General features: G+C 42.7%; 1 protein-coding gene across 1 annotated transcript in view; it reads left to right on the top strand.

The window, feature by feature from the left end:
- Nucleotides 1-3,182: 3,182 nt before the first annotated feature.
- LOC124722577 (tachykinin-like peptides receptor 86C) overlaps nt 3,183-14,421 on the top strand; it is a 315,719-nt gene continuing 304,480 nt past the window's right edge. Inside the window, exon 1 of the mRNA XM_047247716.1 lies at nt 3,183-3,391. Within this exon, the coding sequence (XP_047103672.1) occupies nt 3,189-3,391 (203 nt within the window). The 5' untranslated portion in view covers nt 3,183-3,188. The remainder of the gene's footprint in view (nt 3,392-14,421) is intronic.

Here is a 14,421-nt window from a genome sequence, read left to right as displayed (position 1 = left end):
CACCATTTCCTTCTGTCACGTGAATCGACGCGACATTTGCAGATCTTACAATATGTTGTAACACGTTATGTCAGTTTTTAATTTTAACTTATTCTCTTTAAATTATTCAGTTTCAGTAACGCATTATATATCCTGGCCATCATGTTCCTACATTTTGACACAAAAAAGCTGGCTGCGTCGCGGTGCACACGCCCGTAGCGGCAGATGGTACGGTGGAGATAGCTGTACTGCGCGTTACTACAGCGGGAGTACATTGTGCCGCAGGACGCGCCGCGTAAAATGCGTCTGTCCGTACAAACTAAATTCTTCTGTTATTCAGATGTAAACTCCCAAATGAAAGGACTGCGTCCGTGCACGTTTAATGCTTGTGATAGTATGCACACAATTTTGTGTAAGACATTTCGTGCATGGCCATTAATTTAATGCTCTCCATGTGTCTCATTCATAACATAGAGAACAGAGAGCTCTTCATCGTGCTCAGTGACCCTTGAAAGGCCTCCCCTGCGTTGAAGGACGATACGCTTTCGTCTGCATAAATACATTTCTTCCATTTCACTTTCAGAGTATCGTCATTCTGAATGACTTTCTGGATATAATGAACATTGCACTTCCATCCACGTGGGTAAATACACTATTTTATCAAAAATATCCAGACACCATTATGGAATGAGGAATTTACCACTATATTTCATGAGAGGGAGGCCTGCAGTGTAAAAGGAGATGTGGGGTAATGTGCTGGCCCAGACGAGAACTTCGGAAGGTGGTTGCAAAAACCGCAGAAAATCTGCAGAAGGAATCACTCGTGGGCTACGAACTGCTTCCAGCAGCCTAGCTACCACAATGGTTGTGGATAGGCAGTAATAAAGAATGGACTATAATCATCGAGCAGCTCCTGACAACCCACACATTTCTGAACGATACCGGACTGGGAAGGAGCGCCTAGTCCCCGGCACGAATCCGCCTGGCGGACTTTTGTCGAGTTCCGGTGAGCCAGCTAGTCTGGATGGTTGCCGGCCGCTGTGGCCGAGCGGTTATAGGTCCTTCACTCCGGAACCGCGCGACTGCTACGGTCACAGGTGCGAATCCTCCCTCGGGCATGGATGTGTGTAATGTCCTTAGGTTAGTTAGGTTTAAGTAGTTCTAAGTTCTAGGGGACTGATGACCTCAGATGTTAAGTCCCATAGTGCTCAGAGCCATTTAGCTCAGCGACGCTTGAAGATTGACGCCACTGAACGGTGGACGACTGATAACACGTGATATGGGGTGATAAAACACCACATAACTGTGTCAGTTCGATGAAAAGTTTGAGTTTTGTGAATACCAGGAGAACAGTACTTGCCATCGTGTGAAGATCCGACAGTGGAGCACAGAGATGGCGATTTTACGACTTGGGAATATTTTTCCCGGTTAGTGTGCTTGTTTCCTTATAGCGCTTATGAAAATGATAAATTCGGAAGGATGATAAGCCCTTTAACAGAACTATTCCCGTGTACAGTAGAGGAACAGTTCGGAGACGATTACTATGTCGGCATTACTATCTACCCTGTCATAAAACAACATCAGTGAGACAATGGTTTGTGGACAGTAGCACTCCTCAAACATACTGGCTTGACCGAAGTCCCGATCGGAACGTAGCAGAATACTTGACAATGAGTTCCAACGTCGTCTTCGTTCCAGACCGCTGCGTTCAACATCGCTACCTTCTCTGGTTTCGGGTCTTGAGGAAGAAAGGGTTCCCATTTCACCAGATGCATTGAGATATCTACTGAAAGTGTTCCCAGCAGTGTCCACGCCAGCATAAAGGTGACGGATAGACACCACCTGATACTGATATACGCTAATAGGTGTCTGGTTATTTTTATGAGAGACTCTACACTATTCCGAGCTGATAATTGGGTTAGAATTTCAGTAAGACCTACTCTGACACAAATACATCGATACTAACTGTACTAAAACGTCTACTGGGTTTTCGTTCATAGTATATACATGCTGCAACATGATCCAGTAACTACTAATGTGTCACTGTCTAATGAGTCAAACAGACCACACCCCAGAGGAGCTTGGAAGAAATAAAAATGGACATATTTCAGCCCTTCATGAACTTTCGGTATTTGATTGATACAAATAAGCAAATGAGACAGTAGCCACTACTGATTATTGGTAGCTCAGAAGCTTAACATTTACGGAACAATGTTGGTTAGAACTTCCTTTGGATGAGGACTGTAGAAAGGAATTGCAGTTTCAATTATGTAAACCATTTCAGATTTTGTTATCATTGAGTGTTATATTTTACAACAATAACTCTATATCAGGGAGGTGGGACGTATTCCCGCTGCACCTATCCTGTCCCCACAGCACTCTAGGTTCGGGGAAAACCTTCCTTTTACTGTTCCCTGAAGCTCTCTCTAAAAATGGAAAGCCAAAACGCGTGGAAAATACATCAGTAGCACATAAAAGAGCATAATTAGTACATGATAAATGGATACACAATAGAAATGATATTCTGGATGCTTTGTGAATATTTTGAATTTAATATCGAAAATATGTATAAATACCATACTTCTTTTCTTCGCTACATAATAAGTCATGCGAGCCGGAGTGGCCGTGTGGTTCTGGGCGCTACAGTCTGGAGCCGAGCGACCGCTACGGTCGCTGGTTCGAATCCTGCCTCGGGCATGGATGTGTGTGATGTCCTTAGGTTAGTTAGGTTTAATTAGTTCTAAGTTCTAGGCGACTGATGACCTCAGAAGTTAAGTCGCATAGTGCTCAGAGCCATTTGAACCATTTGAACCAATAAGTCATCTAAACAATATGTTTCTTACCTCATTTCTGAAAATATAATTTTTCTCTTGTTCAAGTGGCTCTGAGCACTATGGGACTTAACTTCTGAGGTCATCAGTCCCCAAAACTTAGAACTACTTAAACCTAACTAACCTAAGGACATCACACACATTCATGCCCGAGGCAGGATTCGAACCTGCGACCGTAGCGGTCGCGCGGTTCCAGACTGTAGCGCCTAGAACCGCTCGGCCACCTCGGCCGGCATATTTTTTCTCTAATGAAACATAAGAATACAAACAAGAGTTTTCATTACGTCGGGATTTCTGCTTCTTCAGGTACCTGGAATAATAGTCGTTGCTACTGCTATTAATACTTGGTGGTTTCCGTTTTCTGCAGCGCACAGGCGCATGCGCACGGTGACCAACTACTTCCTGGTGAACCTGAGCGTGGCAGATCTCCTGATGGCCATTCTCAACTGCGCCTTCAACTTTGCCTTCATGCTCAACTCGGACTGGCCTTTCGGCGAGGCCTACTGCTCAGCCAATAACTTCGTGGCCAACGTGACCGTCGCTTCCAGCGCCTTCACGCTCGCTGCTATATCGCTTGACAGGTAAGCTCCAACGTTGAACCGCTTCTGAATTTGGTATCCAAACAGTCAAATATTAGAGAGACAGACAAGAACTTGATATCCGAGCTTTAATTACGTTCTACTGCCCACATACGTTAAATAGTGAGCTAAGCTTGAAGACGGTAAACTTCTGGATGATATGTCACTGCCTTGTTACACAGCTCAATGAAACTGGGAGCATACAAAGAGCAAACTGCTACAGCATGTTACAGAAAACAAATGGAAGAAATACTCCGCGAGGAGAACAGAAATGTGCGTCTTTTCATGGTTGAATTAATCACTGATTTAATTTTTATGGAGGACGGAGGACCACTGGACCGAACAGTAGGAGGAGCTATTGGATATTCGTCGAAAGGACTAGCCTGCCCGTTTCCTAGAGTGAAATCCAATCGAGTACTTGTGGGATGCATTGTGGAGACGTACTACAGTGCACCTACATACACCACCGACTATCCAATAGTTGTCAACCACACTGGTGGAGGAATAGACGCCCTACCACAAGAACTCTTTACCGACATTGTAGGCAGCATGAGAGTACGTTACACACCCGCGTCTTTTAATATCGACGGGACTATAATGAATCGCGGTGACCTTAGTGTAATATCGGCATTGAATGAAAGTGATATTCCTGTTCGTCTCATTACGTATTTCTTTCAGGTACCATCTGTGCGACATTGTACCAGTTCTTACTACACTACTGTCCATTAAAATTGTTACACTAAGAGGAAATGCAGATAATAAACGGGTATTCAATGGACAGATCCTGAGAAATCAGTACCCAGAACGACCACATCTGGCTGTAATAACGGCCTTGATACGCCTGGGCATTGAGTCAAACAGAGCTTGGATGGCGTGTACAGGTGCAGCTGCCCATGCAGCTTCAACACGATACCACAGTTCATCAAGAGTAGTGACTGGCGTATTGTGACGAGCCAATTGCTCGGCCACCATTGACCAGACGTTTTCAGCTGGTGAGAGATCTGGAGAATGTGCTGGCCAGGGCAGCAGTCGAACATTTTCTATATCCAGAAAGGCCCGTACAGGACCTGCAACATGCGATCATATCCTGCTGAAATGTAGGGTTTCGTAGGGATCGAATGAAGGGTAGAACCACGGGTCGTAACATATATGAAATGTAACGTCCATGGTTCAAAGTGCCGTCAATGCGAACAACAGGTGACTGGGACATGTAACCAATGGCACCCCATACCATCAGGCCAGGTGATACGCCAGTATGGCGATGACGAATACACGCTTCCAAAATGCAGTCACCGCGATGTCGCCAAACACGAATGCGACCATCATGATGCTGTAAACAGAACCTGGATTCATCCGAAAAAATGACGTTGTGCACCCATGTTCGTCGTTGAGTACACCATCACACGCGCTCCTGTCTGTGATGCAGCATCAAGGGTAACCGCAGCCACGGTCTCCTAGCTGATTGTCCATGCTCCTGCAAACGTCGTCGAACTGTTCGTGCAGATGGTTGTTGTCTTGCAAACGTCCCCATCTCTTGACTCAGGCATCGAGACGTGGCTGCACGATCCGTTACAGCCATGCGGATAAGATGCCTGTCATCTCGACTTCTAGTGATATGAGGCCGTTGGGATCCATATCACCGTCCTGAATCCACCGATTCCATATTCTGCTAACAGTCATTGGATCTCGACCAACGCGAGCAGCAGTGTCACGATACGATAAACCGCTATCGTGATAGGCTACAATCTGACCGTTATCAAAGTCGGAAACGCGATGGCACGTATTTCTCCTCCTTACACGAGGCATCACAACAACGTTTCACCAGGCAACGCCGGTCAACTGCTGTTTGTGTATAAGAAATCGGTTGGAAACTTTCCTGATGTCAGCACGTTGTAGATGTCGCCACCGTCGCCAACATTGTGTGAATGCTCTGAAAAGCTAATCATTTGCATATCACAGCATCTTCTTCCTGTCGGTTAAATTTCGCGTCTGTAGCACGTCATCTTCGTGGTGTAGCAATTTTATTGACCAGTAGTGTATATATACAGGTTTCATCGAGCTACCTTTCTTCGCAGTGACATATCATGCGAATGTTAATTTTATCCTTAACTTTTGAGCACCACTGACGTTTCGGGTGTCTCGTCCAGCTGCTGTGTAAATGACTTACTGACATTTAACAGTCACTGTCACCAAGCAGTGTCAAATGTAATACCATCGTACTGTTGCTAGTGGAAAGTAATCAACCTAACCACTGGCATCAAGTATGGACCGACGAAGTTATTGATATTACTGCTTTGTGGTTACACGTCATTGGGACAAAATCACGCACGTTCATTTCATAGATCTCTCCACTGCCTGCGATATTATTATTTTCAGATTATTGGTGCAAAGTATCTACACTATAAAAAACGACAATCCATTGGTCATGGTTGTCAGAGGCCTCCTCGAAAATCGCATGCTCCTTGTGCAGTTCCGGGACGGAAAAAGCGGGTGACAGAGAGAGAAAAACGGTCTGCCTTAGGGCAGCCTAATGGCCTCAACACATTTTAACGTTTATACTTCTGATCAATCAGTATGGAATGACACCATGAACTTTATACAGGGTGCCCCAGGAAGAATGTTAATTATTCAAGGATATGACAGGAACTATCATTCGAAGCAAAAATGTCTAGTACGCGTTGGCTCCAAAATACACATCTTAAGAGCCATGAGCACTTCTTCAGTAGAAGAGATATATGTATTTCACAATAGAGAAGACTAACAAGTGCTCTTAGGTTTTAAGGCATGCATTTTAGAGTCCATATTTGTCTCACCTACAACTTGACGGGAGGCAACTGGCTACAAAGAGCCAATGAAATCCACCACATTCGTACTACACCCCATAAAAGGTATGAATAGTTTCGTCAGAGCAACTAAAGACTACTAACAGCAAACTCATCCTAAAATTGAAATGTGTCGAACTTTGAAAGTTCATTACCAGATGGAACCTTTAAAATAACTAGCTCTCAGGCTTCTTGAAAACTGGAGATCCTTCAACTGACTGCCGACAGGAACAAGATCGCAATCAAATATTATAAAATGGTAACACACAGTACAGTACGACCTGTAAAACTGTGATAAGGTCCAGACAACCAAATATATCTACTCTTGACGTGACCGCCCCACTCATTGCAACTTCTGGGACATCATGTCAGCAACTCTTACTGTAATAGACATCACCGACTTCTCGGCTAAACTAGTCTGACTAATACGCGATGTTTTGTAATATTGTGTTTGTGATACGGGGGTTGTATTATAAGTGCCATTAGTTTACAGAAATTCCATTATCATAACTTGTACCTCCTTTTTTTATTAGTAACCTCATGCTTCTGACACGAACAAAAAGGAAAATTGGGAAAAATATTCTTCTTTAAAAGCATCATTACTACATGCAAATATAATGGCAAACAAAGTATGACAGTACAGACTCTTCTATAAACATTCGTACGTATACAAAGCTAATTGTGTCGAAGAGCTGGAACCTGCGCTCTGGGGAAACACTTTATGAAACTTCTTGTGAATCATTCATAACATGTAACATATGAAAAGTGTAGTAAACAGTTGTGAAAGTGATCCTTTTTTGTGCTTTGCAATGTTGACTAGATTCATCATGGACATGTGTAATACAAAAACATTGCGAAACCAGTTGCGGCGTGGAGGGATTTTGTTCTCTGTGCAGGTTGCACATTATAATTCACCTACCTCAGAACGGCGTCTACTCGATGTCCCTTCACTCGGCAACGTAGATACTTAAAAGATGATGTAAAAGCAGAGTTGATAAAAAACTCCATCTAATATCTACAATTACTGAGGCCACACAACTCTAGTAATGAAAGAAAGATCTGTAGAAAAACTGTCGTTCAATTTTATCAGGCAGTAAGAAAATGGATTAGCTTCTGGAAAATAATGTTCGAAATTTCCACACAAAAATATTTATTTTGTCCTTATAGCAAAAGAAACGGTACTATTCTGTTCACATTTAAACTATTGGCTATTTTCTACCAGTTCAAAATTGATACACACATTTCATACGCAGAAATCTGTCCAGACCCGACCTGAATTAGACAACGTTTTCACAGTCATTAATTTCACCACTAATTGGAGTTATTATATTTGGTCCTTCTTGTGGATTTTTAAAAAAGAAATTGCTCGTCAGAAGTGCTCAGTGGTTGAATACTGAAACATGCTACACGGATTCTATGAGGGCCAAATTTTCACGCGTGAATCTCTTTCCAACAAAACAATTTCATAACTTCCAAACTGCCCAAGACTGTACGTAAATGCACCTGCTAATACGGCCACGCAATCTGAACCCGAGAAGGCAAATATTTCTTCATTTTACAGATTAATTTTACTCGCACTAGTAACGTAACCGTCCGTGTTCAAAGCTAGCGAGCGCCTCCTCTTCTTGCAGCCTCACTCCCAGTATAACTTATCAGGTAACGAGCGGGAACCGTCTCAATTCTAATTGGCTGATCATACTCGCTGCCAATCAGAATGCTCGCTCATGATCACACTTGTGCCAAAACTTGCCTGCACCAATCCTTATACACAGACGCATTTATGTCATTCTGACATACAAATATTAAAGTAATGTTTAATAAACGAAAACGAAAAGGCACTAATTCTGGAAATATTCTTTGGATACTGATTATACTCCACCTGACTTTCTGACTGCTCTTTTACAACAGCAAGCACACCTAGACATACGTCATCAGCAAAATGGGTAAATTCCCTAGGATCATTTTCCAATGACAGGCTTGTGTAGCTCTTACAGGTTACTTAATGTGGTATATCATGCAACATTTAAATTTGACGGATGTCCCACGTACACACTCTCATTTACTCACATTTATTCCCACAACAATATTAGACACAAATAATAATTTTGTCTGATTTTTGTATTACGAAAACTAAAAATAATTGAAGTTATAATATGAAAATCTCAATTAATTAATTCTGCACACTGAGAGTTCTGTTTATGTTTCCCAGTTATACCAAAAGATAAACAATTATATTTCCTAACTGAATTTAGTTCCCTAAGTGTCGGTTTTTGATTTTCTTAACAATTTTTTTATCTCCGAAACTGTGAGCGAATATTAATGTCAACCAAATTGGTGCCATCTAGAAGCCAAGGAACAAAGTATTACCTGTTCTTATTAAGTCAGTAATTATGAAAGAAAGAAATTTCAGAAAATACTTTCTTCACGCCGTTATGCACTTTCCACATAGTACGTTTTTTGTTGCGAAGCAAAATAATTATACTGTATATTTAATTCGAATAAAGAGGCAGTCACTGTTGCAAGTATTTCCATTAAAACTGACTTTTTTCTCGCTAGCGTTACATCTTCAGAATTTCTGTAAATTAACGATAAAGTATGTATTATATAAAGTTCTGACCGCGAGCCTATGCAACCTCTGAAAAGTAACTACTTTCTCAAGTAACTTATAAAACGAACTTTCCTTAGACACCGTAAACCACATTAGTCAAAAAATAAACATTGAATAGGGCACAACCGTAATCGCCAAATATAAGACCGGAAGCCTGAGAAGATAAATAATTTTTTATAAAAAATGCGTCAATTTTAAAATAAATACCTGCACGTACTTTTTATGTGAAACTTGAGTTACTGTTGCTGAGCCAGGCGGGAAATGGAGTGGAGAAAGTTCATTGTACTTCTTTAATTTTTTTTTAAGTTCCACCAGGCAAATTCGGACCAGAGAAGGTTAGCACTGGGCGGACGCTTCGATCGGTACGTCAAGGCCCACAGCCTATACAACAGACCTTATAGTGACGCAAGGACAAACGAAAGCGTTGCTGTGCTACATAACAAGGCACTGTGAGGTAACGCTACGTAACCCAATCACCCGGGCGCCATTACAAAATCAAACATAGACAGACAGAACCGAGCTCGGTGACCCAGAATAATTACTGGACTTACCACTGCGAGGCGAGGTGCACTGAAAGTTGCGATAAATGAGGGCGAATGAGCTCATGCACTTAATAGGCGTAGGCTTAGCCCATTGAATAACGAAGCCTTCAGGGCTGAAGAACACATTACGTCGTGCTAGTATTCTGTCTGTATCTCTAAGACTGGAGATAATGACAGTCTATTGAGATTCAGTGAAACTATGACAGGGTGACCGATTATGACCAGTCAGCAGCTTGCTTGCTGACTTCAACAGAGATATGCAGCCAACACAGTGCATACCACAGCTGTGAGTAGCAGGTTGACAAAGGCAAGAGGACACTTTAGAGAAAAAATTGATATGAACATTAGTTAAACTGATCAATTAATCTCCCCACCAGACCATGCCCACCCCATTTCCGGAAGACATCATGTGTTTTTCTCAGCCTGCACATGGGCCCAGCCCCCCCCCCCCCGCCCCCACACACACACCATTCCTCCTCCCCCTCCCCTCACTAACGTACACTATTGGCGGGAATTTCTAATTTTGGTGGGAATTTCTTTGCCCCAGAGCTCTACTGACGTCCACCGTCAACTGGAGGGAAATTAAAATGGCGGTCCGCTCTCTAGGACTCAAATCCTGGTCCTTCTCGATGGAAGGCCAAAGTGAACCCCGTAGCAAAATTATACCACCAAAAGCGCTTGGAATAGGCTTTTCGCGGATGATGCTGTAGTATACAGAGAAGTTGCAGCATTAGAAAATTGTAGCGAAATGCAGGAAGATCTGCAGCGGATAGGCACTTGGTGGAGGGAGTGGCAACTGACCCCTAACATAGACAAATGTAATGTATTACGAATACATACAAAGAAGGATCCTTTATTGTATGATTACATGATAGCGGAAAAAACACTGGTAGCAGTTACTTCTGTAAAATATCTGGGAGTATGCGTGCGGAACGATTTGAAGTGCAATGATCATATAAAATTAATTGTTGGTAAGGCGGGTACCAGGTTGAGATTCATTGGGAGAGTCCTTAGAAAATGTAGTTCATCAACAAAGGAGGTGGCTTACAAAACACTCGTTCGACCTATACTTGAGTATTGCTCATAAGTGTGGGATCCGTACCAGATCGGGTTGACGGATAGAGAAGATCCAAAGAAGAGCGGCGCGTTTCGTCACAGGGTTATTTGGTAACCGTGATAGCGTTACGGAGATGTTTAGCAAACTCAAGTGGCAGACTCTGCAAGAGAGGCGCTCTGCATCGCGGTGTAGCTTGCTGTCCAGGTTTCGAGAGGGTGCGTTTCTGGATGAGGTATCGAATACATTGCTTCCCTATACTTATACCTCCCGAGGAGATCACGAATGTAAAATTAGAGAGATTCGAGCGCACACGAAGGCTCTCCGACAGTCGTTCTTCCCGCGAACCATTCGCGACTGGAACAGAAAAGGGAGGTAATGACAGTGGCACGTAATGTGCTCTCCGCCTCACACCGTTGGGTGGCTGGCGGAATATGAATGTAGATGTAGATGTAGAAACTAAAAACGGCGGTGCCCTTTCTGGGACTGAAACCCTGGTCCTTCAGTGATATTCCAGAAGGTGGTCCAAATCGTCCACAGTGTCTTCAGTACAACGTGTAGCTGAGGTGTTTCTCATTGACAAAAATGTGGAAGACATTGAAACATATAGAAACTGGAAGAGTCTGCGGTGCTGTAGAGTGCTTCCAACAGCAATCCGAAGGTGATGACCTGTACACTTAATCTCATCTTCTCCAGCGACAGGATAGCAGATGCTTCGATGTTCTATTTCGAAGAGCATTGTCCCCTCATTTTGCTGTCATGTGTATGATTACTGTTCCTGTTTTGACCATCACCGAATGGTGCAGTTCACAACATGCGCGAGTTAGTATAAATAAAAACTGGTAATGTTATATTATTGGTGAAAAAATTAAAAAATGAAAAGAAAAACATGTGGAGAGCGTCGCAGCATATTGAAGCAGACGAGTCTGCAGCATTGAGGAACGCTTCCAAACAACTGCCTGAAGGTGATGACCTCTACATTTAGCTGCAGGGCTTTCCCACATCTTTTACATTTAACCCTACATTCCCTGATTATGGAATAAGTGCCGGCCGCGGTGGCCGTGCGGTTCTAGGCGCTCCAGTCCGGAGCCGCACTGCTGCTACGGTCGCAGGTTCGAATCCTGCCTCGGGCATTGGTGTGTGTGATGTCCTTAGGTTAGTTAGGTTTAAGTAGTTCTAAGTTCTAGGGGACTGATGACCACAGCAGTTGAGTCCGATAGTGCTCAGAGCCATTTGAACCATTTTTTATGGACCAAGTCATTTATAGTGCATTATATAACAATTAGTTCATTAGTTATTTAAATCCACAAGCATAGTTTAAACAACATCCTTCAAAAATTTCACATAGCTGAAACATGTATACATAGTCAAAGAATTTCCGTGACGGATACAACATTTTTTATAAGCAACACTAGAAAATGACACAGAAGTATCGATACACATACAAAATTGGTCGAAAATAGTTGTCACACGTCCACTAGGTAAACCATTGATTACTGCATAATGGTTGCTTGCCACCAATCGGTTGAGATGGAGGGAGCCTTGGCGGAGCACTAGATATCTGCTACTTCTTGCTGGGGAGTAGCCTGGTGGAGTGGAAAAGGTGTGGTTGGCGCGAAAGTGGCAACTCGTCGTTGGTGATGGGTAACGAGTCTGGGCTGAGCAGTTGTGTGGTTAACACCTCGCTAGCAGTACCGGATCATTGTGGCTCATATTCCTGGAGTTATGAGGCCAGAAGAGCTTAAGGGCAGTAGTTACTGGCCCCGGATGCCACGTTTGGTGATACCATTATCATGGCACTGTTTCTGGCCCTATAAATGTAATTCCGACGCCAGGAAGGCGCCAGGAAGGCGAGGCGAACTGTGTTGCTATAGCTGCATCTGTGCCAGCTTAATAGCCACTGCAAATTACGCCACCAGAACCACCAGCCTTCCACTAAGTTGTTTATGTTTGACACTCTGTAAATGGACCAGGTATTTGTAAAATTTGGTTGATTTTAATAATAATAGTGATGTTTCTAAAAACTCTGTCTTACACCCGTAATTATCCTAAATCACAAACCTGGACAGGAATTCTATCCTGGTGACTTTAGTTCCGAGTGTCCTAATTTACTATGGGAAAGTGGCTGAACCTGAATTTAATGTTATGTCGTCATTTGCACAGTCAATTATATTTTTGATTAGTTCAAAAGTCTGCTTATGAGAGGCACATTTATTATTTAAAGAGTTATAGTTTGTGTGCGTTATTTAATTAATAATTAATGATAAGAACACTCACAATTTCTCATACACACAGGTGTAGTTTTGTTAATGGGCATGGTTCTTCAAATCATGAAAGTTTAAGCATCCTCATATACTATACTAGTTAGTTACTGAAGCAATGCAAAGGCTCCTTCAGAGCCAGTGTACTTAGATTTGCATTCTGTTTAGTTGCCTCAAACAGAGTTTAAGATAGAACTAATTACTGTATTATCTTTCCTAATGCAAACTGGTTAATGCACAGGCAGAGAGACCTCGTACTAAGCAGTGAATTCATAGATTATGATCATTAGCAGACCCCCTGATTTAAATTCACAATCATTTCAAGCTTTACCCTGTTCAGTATTGCTACTAGTTTCATGTGTGTCGGTAATTGGTTTTATAAACTGCAAGGTTAGGTTACTGTGTTGTAGTGTGAACAGATATGAGGAAAGAGTTTAGTGTGTGTGTTTGACACAAGACTGCCTAATTAGGCTGGGGAGTGGTTTTAATATGTAATGTTACAACTTGCTTTTGTACTGGGAGAACGTCTGTTCCTGCCCAACCGTTTACTGTTGGTTATAGTTTGCCGGAGTGTTTCGGAAAAAAATTCCCAGTTTGATTGTTCTGTTTTCATTAGGTTATCTCACGGTCATATCTAAAAAATTCCTCGCAGAGGAAGGTGGTGGGTGGTGGATGGTAGCGGTATAGACGGACTTGTTGGGAAAGACGCCGTTGATATAGGACAATGTACTGTAATACACGCAGCAGTTGATAGCTACATCAATTTTAGCAATTTAACCCGTTATTCCGTAATTTCAACGCCAGTCAGTGACATGGTAGAATGCTTCCCAATTTCTGCATAATCGCTAAATCACCGTTCCACTACTTTTAAAGTACTATGTACTAGATTGCAATTGCAGATAGATGACTGTGCAGAACGTCCATTCCATTATATACATCAAAGTATACCAGTAGTTCCTTAATTTCAACGCCAGCCAATGACATGGCAGAATGCTTCCCAATTTCTGCATAATCGCTAAATCACCCTTCCACTACTTTTAAAGTATCATATGCTATATCACGAATGTAGATAGATGACTGTGCAGCACATTAATTCGACCATATACACCAAATTATACAAAACACGGTCCTATACCGATGCAAAGAGGTTATTTACATATTTCCAGAGCATCTATTACAGTGCAGAATCTACGATTACGACTCGCCATCTTTTCCTATGTGAATGGACGCCACAGAGTATTGTCGCATTCGTAGGATGAAGTCGGAGATTCACAGACACCTCCAACGTTGTCCTTGACCAGTCCTCCCTGCAACACGAATCTTACCCACAGTACCCATCCAAAAGCACAAGATCCCACCAGACGCGTGCGTGACGGGGAGGGTCGCACCTCTTATCGGTGTATAGTAAACATGAGAGTGTTGCGTTGGTATAACAGATGGTTACGAAGAAACATATGGCTCATACATAATGGAGGGGCAGATGTATGGAGTTAGAAACGTTTCACGTAAATAAACCATGCAATCAATTCTGAAGCATTATTCCACTGTCCGGAGTCAGTACCAGGAAGAGCCGCGCGGGAATCGCCGAGCGGTCTAGGGCGCTGCAGTCATGGACTGTGCAGCTTGTCCCGGCGGAGGTGCGAGTCCTCCTTCGAGCATGGGTGTGTGTGTTGTCCTTAGGATAATTTAGGTTAAGTAGTGTGTAAGCTTAGGGACTGATGACCTTAGCAGTTCAATCCCATAAGA

This window comes from Schistocerca piceifrons, chromosome X, assembly GCF_021461385.2.
Source record: "Schistocerca piceifrons isolate TAMUIC-IGC-003096 chromosome X, iqSchPice1.1, whole genome shotgun sequence".
Lineage (NCBI taxonomy): Eukaryota > Metazoa > Arthropoda > Insecta > Orthoptera > Acrididae > Schistocerca > Schistocerca piceifrons.
This window is presented reverse-complemented; position numbering and strand designations above follow the sequence as displayed.